Source organism: Pyrus communis, chromosome 17 (genome assembly GCF_041283825.1).
Source record: "Pyrus communis isolate YQ-2024b chromosome 17, ASM4128382v1, whole genome shotgun sequence".
Classification (NCBI taxonomy): domain Eukaryota; kingdom Viridiplantae; phylum Streptophyta; class Magnoliopsida; order Rosales; family Rosaceae; genus Pyrus; species Pyrus communis.
Window position 1 is genome coordinate 5,374,673 of NC_142581.1, and position 10,898 is coordinate 5,385,570.

Genomic DNA, 10,898 nt, shown 5'->3' on the forward strand with positions numbered 1-10,898 from the left:
ACTTTAATGAAAAGTTTTCGATACTGTTCATTTTAACGAAAAATCATATTTTTACACTAAAAAGTCTATCCTGGTATAATTCACTTTACTTTTTATTTTGTCTTTATCGTTAAGACTCAAAGTTTTCAAATCATTTTCATTCATTTTTCCTATAATAAATTATTCCTATTACAATGGAGTACATTGGAGCATTGGTTCTTATACGATGACTAAATTGTATAACAAATGAGAACTAACAGAATTAATTAGGATTTTTTAATTAATAAACCATGACTACAATTCAATCATAGTTTAAAGATTGTTGCTTTTATGTACTCGAGATCCCTCGATAACACATTTGCATTTTTAAATGGCTCGTCAACCAAATTTGAGAAGAGGACACCAACTTTGAGAGCTATATTGGGACTGGTGCTCATCGATTACGTAGTACATGCTTGGTGTGCAGCAGCCAGCAGTACTCAGGCTTTTAGGCCTTGAACTAGCTTAAAAATATGGGCATCATAAATTTGAGTTCGCATGCGAATGTATTAAGTTCAGGACAATACATACACACATACATACATACATACATACATACATATATATATATATATATGTATATATAAGAATTGTTATTAGCATTTCAAAAATTTCATTCTACACTTCTCACAAGTGTATTTTTCTTTCTAATTATAGAAAATTTGAAGTGCGAAATGAAATTATTGAAATGTTATACATATATATATATATATATTATTATTAGAAAGAAACATATTGGGCTAGTATGCCAATGTTTTTTGTGACAAAAAAAAAAACCTACTGGGCTAGTAAGCGATCAAGTTAAGGACATATCAGTGTTGACCTATTGGCCCATGTCTATGAAATTTAACAACTCTTTCTTCTATGTTTGGCGAGAACCGGTCAATCCACATATTGAGACGAAATATAGATACAAGGATATGCAGTACAAGCCACCACCAAACAAAGTGGCTTTACCTGGGACGGTCCATGAAGAACAATAGAGTAGCTTATCAAGTTCACCAAATATAGCAGCTACCTATCCAGCAAGCGGAGGAAATGTTATTAATGGCAGTCACAACAGACCCACGGTGTGAAATTTATTATCAATCTTAAGCCTTCAATTTTCTTTTTTACAATAATACATTAATTAATAAAGCTTGCATTTATGGCTATGTATGCGTTTCCAAAGTGGAGTCAGAGTAGTTCACGTAAAAAAAAGGCACCATTTTAATTTGGTAAATTCTTGAGCAATTAGCCATATCACCATTCTTCCATGGAACCACAAAAGGCAAAGCTTGATGAGTCCTGTGACTATCTGTTACTGTAAGCATGCAATCTTGTATCTTTCATGTGATCTTTTCTTTTCGTACCACTTTTCTCCTGTGATTTGCTTCAATACTTTCTTCTTAATTTTCTCATTTCTCCAATCCTTCATGCCCTCTATATATTCATCCCCTTCAACCCTTTTCTTCGTACCATTCTCTCAATCTCCCAAAAGCCTCTCTAGCTTGCAAAACCCTACTATTTTCCGAAACAAAAGAAGAAAAAAGAAGCAAAATTAAACAAAATCTATGAAGGGTTCAATTTGTGTAGCTACATTTCTTGTTCTTCTTCTTTTACTTCCACAAGCCATGTCCGCAAGGCGCATAGCTCGGCCTCATTCACGTAAGATTACTCTCGATTAAACCTTCTTGTTGTAAACTGTGATTATTAACATTAAACATGTCTTAATTTTTCTTTTTGTTTTTTTACATTTTTTCTGATTAAACATTAATCTTCTCGTGTAGGTCATCATGGGCGCCATCTGAAGAGTACCATTAGAGAAGGATTAGTGGATAAAGAGTCAATTAATTACAAAAGAGTTAGGGGGCCAGATACACTCCAAGTGGCAGGGTCGAGCTTGCCAGATTGCTCCCATGCTTGTGGATCTTGCAGACCATGTAGACTAGTGATGGTGAGCTTAGTTTGCGCGTCAGTCGCTGAGTCTGAGACATGTCCAATGGCTTACAAGTGCATGTGCAATAACAAGTCCTATCCTGTTCCTTAGTTCACTTGTCATTCACAGTGATTTTCAATGTCAACTAATGTAGTCAAAGTTTCCTTCCTTTTTGGACCTCCAGTTTCTTTGCTAGGTAGAGATTTTGTGTAATCAAGAGTTTTGTTTACTGATGTTTAATATTACGAAATCACAAAAGACTTGGATTTTCTTTGTTTAGTGGGTTCAAATTATCTGAGTTACAAAGAGCCCTTAGTGTTCTGGATTTCGTACGTAACAAGTTAAAATTTGTTAAGCATACGAGGACACTATGAAAATAACTCCAGTGATGACCTTTTTATAGTCACTATTATGCAGTTTGTCAGTAATTTGAAGTGGCCAAACCTCAAATTTGGGTTTGAATTTCTTTTTACCACACACCATACTATGTTACAGTTTTTATTTTTATTTATTTCTGAACAAACCTCTAATAATTGAAATTGGTTAAACTTACCCGTATATGAATCGTTCAATTAATCGTCATTAGAATCCTTGAGTCATCTCAAGTTCATCATAAATATTTAATGTGAGATTTACAACCTATATAGACCTGTTCATTTGGAGAGTTATTTGAAAAATTAGAATTACACAACCATAAAGGCCAAAAAGAAACCAAGGGCCAAAATTACATCATTACTGGATATCAAACTCAATACATATATGTACATACAAGCCCTTTATAAAAAGGGGTTTTTATTTTTTGGGTAAAAATGGGGACTAGTTGTAGGGCTCACTTCATGTCGAACTTCAATGATCCAAACTGTCTATTTTGTAAGTCTAGATTCATAGATCATCCTTGTAAAAATTCAATTTAATCCGAGATCATTTGCCTACTTAATCATTACAATAAAATTTCATTGTTTCTTGTAGAACAAAGTGTTCGTCAATTTCTTTAAACTCAATTAGATGTCTCAAATATTTTTAATTTGATTAATATTTTGAAGGATGATTTATGAAGTCTAACTTGAAAAATAAACGATTTAAATAGTTGAAATCCGATGTGATAGGCCCCACAACTACTTCATTCCCTTAAAAGCCTCCTATATATATATATATATATATATATATATAGTTCATACCGTCATTTATTTATCTGAGCGGAATAATGTTGGTTGGTACATATAAACCCTTCTCAGAGTAACATATTTTGGCTCGTGCGAGGCCAACAAGGAACAGAACAAACCCGCCAAGGCCAAAAGAGAAGCACCGGAGGAAGAGCTAATATCTAGGCTGGTATGCAGGAAATTGACCGGTTTGAGTGCCACTTACAGATTGAGACAAAACTTCCCAAAACAAAACAATGCTTTTTTTTGAAAATGCAAAACTGTTGATTCTAAAAAAGCAAAAAAGGGATAATGTCATTCTTCTTCCTCCTCCTCTTCCTTCTGTATCATTCCTGCTCCCACCACCACCACCACCACTTTCTTCCAGTGGGCCCCGCCGTGACACCATCATCTTTAATAGAACCTCCACCGCCAACATGTCTCCTCAGATGCCATAGCAGGTACTCTCTCTCTCTCTCTCTCTCTGTATTGTATGTTGCAATGCAATATTTGTCTTGTCTGTCAATACCATGAGTGCTTGGGTCCCCACCTCACCTATTCAGAAAAGTTCAGAAAAGTTTCAATATTTGATCATAAATGATGAAAAAGGAAGCCCTTTAATTGTGCAATTAATCTTTTCCCTGTAAAAAGTTCCCATCTTCATAGCTTTTGGGGCACCATGCAATTATGCCATTATTTCATTCCTTGACTTTCTGTGTCTTTCCTTGGTGATTTGGGGTGGGGAAAAAAAAAGGAAAAGTTGAATAATTGTGAGGTGAATTATTGGGGTAAGGTTTATATCTCTTTTCTTGTTTATGTATTTTTTTATTTTTTTTTTGTATTACGAGGGATTTGGTTTATATTTTCCTGACTAGGTGTAATTTTTTTCGATATCAATAAAGTTTTCATTGTACTGTGGAGGTTTTCTTAAAAAAAAAAAAGAAAGGGCGAGGTTGAATTATAGGAGAATACTGAGCATGAGTTGTTGGGTGCAATCATTTTGCCTTTGCCACAAATTTCTTTTCCCAATCCTTTTTGTTTTTCGCCTTTTTGCTTTCGGTTAAGGAGGGTGGAAGATGCTCTCTTTCTCTTCCTCTCTCTGGATATTGGCCTCCTCATGAGATTAAGGAAGCGTATACAATGCTTTCCTTCTTGCTCTTCCCTTCGCAAAGTAAGCTCTTAATTAGTCCCATCTCTCTTGTATTCTGTTTGTGTACCGAAGATTTGTGTTACCTGAATTTTTCTCATTGATATTTACTTAGAGCCTTCTAATGATTCATGATAGACTTGCTGGTAATCTGAATTCATCTTTTACAATTTGATGCTAGAGACATCTGCTACTTTGTTTTACTTTTCCTCAGAAAGTGTTTGTATCAGTTGAAGGCTCTTATTTTTGTGTTGTGTTTGCCACACTTTTGTAAGGAGTTAGAATTTGCTTTTTGTCTGTGTGCTCTACATTCTATGTTAGCTTCTAAATGTTTGATGTTATGGAATTAGACTAGTGGTAAATGGATCGGTCCATAATTTGAAACCTTTTCTATGCTATCGTGTGTTATCCGCAACAATTTATAAGTATTGAAATGCCACCAAATGTAGGTTGATGAGGATGAAAATTATAGAAGACGGAAAAAGTGCGATGAAGAGTTGGAATGGCCACACAATTCAACTCATGTCAAACCGCAGTTAGCTCAATGTTTTAGTGAGTAGAGTATTTCTCTTCCATTCAATTTATCTTTTGGCTCCCAACAAAGGAACGTTGTGTCCCATGTATTTTTCTCTCAATAATTATGGTGACGGCATTTACTTGGAAATAAGGAACAGAACACCTTTAGTTCGTGCACACATTTCATCTGTTATATCGGATGCATTTTGACGGCTTGAAGCAAATCTCTCTTGAATTGTAATATCGCTTGTATACACTGGGACCAGTGCTGCACTGATCATGTTCTTGTTAAACTACCAAAAGTTTATAATAAAATGTGCACCTGTGATCCTATTACGTTCACAAAATTTCTTATCTCACTAACTAGTTTTTAGTCATTGTAGTTAATGCTATGGTTGGACCACGATCATGGACAGGACTATTTACCCGCTCAAGTAACAAACGTAATGAGAAGCCAGATGACTACTCTTTGAGTCCTCTTCAGGTATACAGTTGTGGTGTTCTCCTGCCAATTCCTAAAAACTTGTATAGTTATATGTTAAACTGCCGTAGAGTTTTCTTGGAATTTCTGAAGACTTAAGCATACAATTCTATCTTTGGTCAGTTTTAGGTTCTTGAAGTTATGTACTTTGCTGTTATCCACTTTACTGGACTTCCAATATAACTTCTATGTACAGGAACAGAGACTTTTGAGGCTTCAAGCACGACTACAAGTACCTTTTGACGAGAATCGCCCTGACCATCAAGTATATTCTTCATGCTGGTTCAAAACATTTTCTTATTATTACCCTGGTCCATTTTTCTTGGTTTAATTTGGTTAAAATAAGTTACGATAGATTTTGATGATCATTCATTGTTTATTTCATTATCTGTGATTTGTGTCTGCTAGAGAAACAACTTGCTATTATGACTACACCATTTGATTGCAATTTAGTTTTTTCATGCCGAAACTTCTATTGAAGTAGGATTTAAATCTTGTCTTGTTACCAGTATGCTTCAGGAAGCCTAAACCCCTTTTCATTAGCTATTTGGTTCTATATCATTGAATAAGACTGTTATTCCATTTAACTTCAGGAAGCCTTGAAAGCATTGTGGCATGCTGCCTTTCCAGATGTTGCTCTGCGAGGTCTGATCTCCGAGCAATGGAAAGAGATGGGTTGGCAAGGTTCCAACCCCTCTACTGACTTCAGGTACCATTTTGTCCAATTGACACAAAGTTTGTCTGACAGTGTGAAATTGAAATACTTCATCTTACTAGACTGTAATATTGCAATTCCACAGTTTATTCTCTTATAGTGAAATGCTCTATTCAGGGGCTGCGGTTTTATCTCCCTCGAGAACTTGCTTTTTTTCGCCAGGATTTATCCAGTATGCCTTCCTGACTGTTGTGTAGCTGCTGCAAATAATCATATCTTCTTTTTCTGTGTCTTTAGCTCACTAATCATATAAATTCAAAATGAAGGCATCTTTCCGTAGGTTATTGTTCAAGCGAGACGGGAATCGAGCAACTTGGGAATACCCATTTGCTGTTGCTGGCATAAATATATCATTTATGTTGATCAAAATGCTGGATCTTTGCTCAGGTTTGTAAAGAAGTTCTAATATCTATACCATGTATAGCTTTTCCTATCATGTTTAACTCTCACATTGAATTGAAATCAGCTTCTTTCTTGAAGCGATAGTTTCAACATCTCTACCATCTGTTTCACACAAAAATTTACAAAAGGAAAGCTAATTGTTCTTGAATCTTCCTCGTCTCCTCATCTACTTTGCAGAAAAACCAAGGTGTCTTCCAGGAATAAATTTCGTGAAACTATTAGGAGGTAAATGTACATCTCAGACAAGGTTATGCTCAAATATCTTCTGTTTGGTTACAGATCAAACGTCTTAAGAGTTAGAGAACAGCTAAAAAACAACGCAGGTTACTGACAACCCTCATGAATTATGATTTGCTTGCAGAAGATGAAGCCGCCTTTGATGTACTGTACTGTATAGCTTTTGAAATGGTTGATGCTCAGTGGCTCGCAATGCATGCGTCCTACATGCAGTTTAATGTAACTCTCTCGCTCTACACATGCACATTGACACAAGCACACGCACACAATTTCCTAATGTTCGAAGTCCTCAGAAATCATGCCTTCAAATTCCACATATTCTCCTCGTTTGTAATAACTTCTTAACAAGATATCCTTCCACTATCCCAAAACGCGCACAACTCATCTATTTATTTTTCAATGCGTTCGTAAGTTAAGGATGGTTTATATTTGTTCACTTGTTTCTTATCTTTATCTTTGAAGACACATCTTGATAATTTCACTCTTAACTATTAGAGTTGAACGTTCACTGCATCACAGCTTCTAGTTTAACTTAGGTCAAATTGGCTTGTTTCTTCTGGTCAGCTCTCCAATCACTAACCCTTCGTTTCTGCTTGCAATCCTTCAGGAGGTTCTACAAGCAACAAGGACACAGTTGGAAAGAGAGTTGTCTTTAGAAGATACTCAGAGAATACATGATTTACCAGCTTATAATCTATTGTACCAGTAGCTAGCTGTAGAGGTAGTACAAAATCCCTTTGAAAAATCACCCGAACTCCCAAAAATTTCCGATGAATTATAACGTTTGCGTTATATATAATTGATGTCCATAAAACAGGGTAAGATCTTTCTTATGGTTTCATCTGCAGATGAAAAGAACAGGTAATCTTAAAGGCATTAGGTGTGATTGATACAATTGAAAACAACCTCATGCTTGTGCGGCAATGCTTTTGAATGGTTGCTAGACAGAAATGAATAATGATGATGTAACCAAGATTGCAACAATTTGAGTACCTACAATTATTTGTTGGAGAAATTGTAATATGCGGGTTATGGTTATGATGAGAGATGAATGACTGCTTCAAGCCGAGTAATAATTGCGTTATTTTTCAAACTTTATTTGCCCCACATCTAGAGTGCAAATTAAAGTGCATATACGAATCAAAGTTTTGCACACCTAAAATAAATCAAACATAGTAAGAGAGACAAGAATATTCAAGACAGCTAAAACCTAATACTGCATAATTTAATTTCTAGAGGCTCGTGTTATAACAATGTACAGATGGAACACGCATTTTTCTAGAAGTCTAAATATACTAAGAGACATAATGGATTTGGAGTGTCTCCTGGATTTGGATACGGATGATTTCAAGACTTGGATGCGTTCTTTTACTTATTTTCGAACCTGTCTCGCCCTTAAGTCCTGGTACAATGACAATTAGTTTGACTAAGTCGGCCTTTTATGTTATGCTGAAGTCTCTTTAGATTGAGGACCTATTGAGTTTTATCTAAAATGTTCTCTTAATTTGATGTTTGCATCAATTTTTAATATTACAAGAAAACCAACTGTCATATAGCCTAAAAAAATATAATTATAGTTAGCATAAAAAAGAAATGAAAAATGAGAATGAATGATATGTTTAAAAAAGAGTTGACAAACCTTCTTTTTTTTTTTTTTTTTTTTTACCAAACGATACCAAACGATAGTATCTAGATTAAGAGGGGGGGGGGGGTGGGGGAGTGGGTTTAGTGGCGAAACCAGGCATTGTTAGAGGGAGGGGCGAACTTAAAAAGTGCAAGGTTAAGAAAAATGGCAACAACTAAATCGTTTTATATAGTAATGTCTTTCCTAATTTATCAATACAAACAAATTACAATTGTTGCCGACAGGTTTAATGTCATGAAAATATCGCATATTAGGCTCATTATCAATAAAAGCAAATACATCTCTCTCAATGTAAACAATAATGCTATCACTCATCCATTGATCTCCCATTTTGTTACGCAATGGTGTTTTCACAATTTCCGCAGCAAAAAAAGCTCTCCACTGAAGCTTCACATTAGTACCCATATTGCTTGATTTCAACGATTCATCATGCCTATGAAAAAGCATACCTTGTCGCAACAACCATCTTGTGCAATCAAGTGCTCCACTTAATAAAGTGTGATAACTAATGTGAGTTTCATTGATTTACTTAATCACAAAGGTTTTAATGTGTTACTTTTGTGTCCTCAAATCTCTAACTTGTTGTAAAGATTTATTATGAAGACTTCCAACACCTCCCTCATGAACTAGAAAATTTTCAAGTCATTTCTTCCAATTTGTAAACCATTTCTCAGTGAAGACACCACTTCCAGTAATACCCGCTTTATCAAAAGCACATTTGAAAAGATAGCAATAACGACAAAATGCAACAACTTTTATTATAATATAATCCAACCACTTAAAATTATCAAACAAACCGATGGTAAAACATCGATTGTTGCTAGCTTTTCGCATGATGTGGTCTTTAGGTTGACAAGGATCATTTTGGAGATAGTATTTATGAATTGCTTCACGATTATTAGGTGGAATCAAGTATTTGACGTCTATATCTAGGGTCTGCATGAAGATTAGCCAATATTTCATTCAACTCAGTGACCTCACTTTTTTGTGAACTATCTGGAATATTTGAGGGATGACTACTTGGAATATTTGAAGGAGAAGGATGACTACTTGGAATATTTGAAGGAGAAGGATGACAACTTGGACTATTTGAAGGAGAATTTAAGCACTATTTCTTATATTATCATTGTGAAATCCCGTTCCCGGATTTCACTGTTATAATCTACGTATTTGTATTATTGAAATTTTATATTCTTTTTTCGAGAATTTATATTAATTTATTTAAAATTAGATTTCAATTAAACTAGTTACGAAGAGTGAAGTTTGAAAAATTATTATTTACTCGTTGACCTTTCGAGGTTGTAAGTAATGTTTTCAAATAGGTCTCGCGGCCACAAGCGCTTAGGCGAAAGCCGTTTGCGAGTTCGGGTTAGAACGGTATAGTTGCGGACATTTGAAGTTGTAAAACTTTAGGTTGTAAAAATTATTTAATTTTCCACTAGAGGGTAAAAGGCCCAAATATATAATTGGGTTAAGTGAACTGGCTAGGGGAGGAGGAGAAAGGACCAATAGGGGGAAGTTGACATTTTCTTTCCCCCATTTCTTGAAACCGTGTACTCCACTAGCCATTTTTCAAAACCGGCCAACTTCAGGCCAATTTCTACCATTTCTCAACTGATTTTCTTATCTCCTTTACCTGCAACCTGCTCAACTACCTTCCTGTTTCCATCTCCACCAAAAATCAAGGGTTTTTAAAGTCTAATTCGGGTAGAACTCCACCGGAGAACCCGGGGGTTCTCGATGGCGATTCGTCATTCTGGTGAATATCACCATGCACCATCACCCTTAATCAACTTCCCTTGGACCTAGGAACAAGACCCAACTGGTGGTTAGGGCGTAGGAACACCAAGGAAGCCGAATTGAAGAACACGCACCTTAGGGTTCAGGCGGTTCGTGGCCAGTTTGGGGTGTTTTCCGGTCAAATTGGCCTTGGCCACAGGTATAAAGTTTACTCTACTTGTTGAGATCTTCATTCTTGTGAAATTTGAGAATTTTTGAAAAAAGTCAAATTTTCGGAAAAAGTAGAATTTTCCGATATGTAACATTTGATTTAGGAAATGCAGTTGGTTGAGTATATTTTCGATAAGGTCCGCCACTTGAATATTCTAACAATTGACGATCTTACCATTGAATTGACACCAAATTTTAGTATGCTGTTGTAGATATGGTTTACGGACCTTAGGGTATTACTAGTGTAAATCTAGTGGGCCTATATTGGTTCGATAGCGACTTGAATATATGAGACATGATTACTATCTTAATTTCTTATATTGGTATCAATTGTGATTAATAATTGGTCTTATGAATATGATTTCTTTTGAAATGTGATTTTTATATATTTAGCCATAGACCTATGCTTATTAAATAGGATTTGGCTTGTGCACTGATGATGTTTGGGACATATATGTGTTTAATTATCTTTTTAATAATGTGATTGATAATTATGATGAATGTTATGACAATTATGGGATTTAAGTATTGGTTGATAATTATTTGGATATGATTACCAACTGTATATCTATTTGAACTTGGCATTCTACCTAGCATGAGATGGAGATGGAAGGCAAGAGATGAGTTAGGTACTTTATTAGATTTTTAGTAGAAATAGTAATTGAGGGAATTCATTGTGTTGTGTTCCATCTGACTTGATGCTGGTCAATATGTGTAATCGATAGCA

The 10,898-nt window shown here is 35.3% G+C and overlaps 2 protein-coding genes across 10 annotated transcripts; both read left to right on the forward strand.

The window, feature by feature from the left end:
• The first annotated feature begins 1,568 nt into the window (after positions 1-1,568).
• On the forward strand, positions 1,569-2,294 carry EPF1 (epidermal patterning factor 1). Its single transcript, XM_088688712.1, has 2 exons — positions 1,569-1,665; positions 1,788-2,294. Exons 1-2 carry the CDS (start codon positions 1,572-1,574, stop codon positions 2,045-2,047), a joined length of 354 nt encoding a protein of 117 aa, XP_088544838.1. The 5' UTR covers positions 1,569-1,571; the 3' UTR covers positions 2,048-2,294.
• A 1,067-nt stretch (positions 2,295-3,361) lies between these two features.
• Positions 3,362-7,669, forward strand: LOC137709353 (uncharacterized). Of its 9 annotated transcripts, none has more exons than XM_068448440.2 (10): positions 3,362-3,539; positions 4,675-4,777; positions 5,116-5,225; positions 5,419-5,487; positions 5,816-5,931; positions 6,055-6,109; positions 6,204-6,324; positions 6,517-6,564; positions 6,701-6,795; positions 7,184-7,669. In XM_068448440.2, exons 3-10 carry the CDS (start codon positions 5,133-5,135, stop codon positions 7,283-7,285), a joined length of 699 nt encoding a protein of 232 aa, XP_068304541.1. In that variant the 5' UTR covers positions 3,362-3,539; positions 4,675-4,777; positions 5,116-5,132; the 3' UTR covers positions 7,286-7,669. The 9 variants fall into 9 exon arrangements, with proteins under 9 accessions (XP_068304541.1, XP_068304540.1, XP_088544668.1 ...); XM_068448439.2 differs by having other exon boundaries at positions 3,402-3,539; positions 5,125-5,225; XM_088688542.1 differs by lacking the exon at positions 3,362-3,539 and adding an exon at positions 3,698-4,249 and having other exon boundaries at positions 5,125-5,225.
• Positions 7,670-10,898: the final 3,229 nt, after the last annotated feature.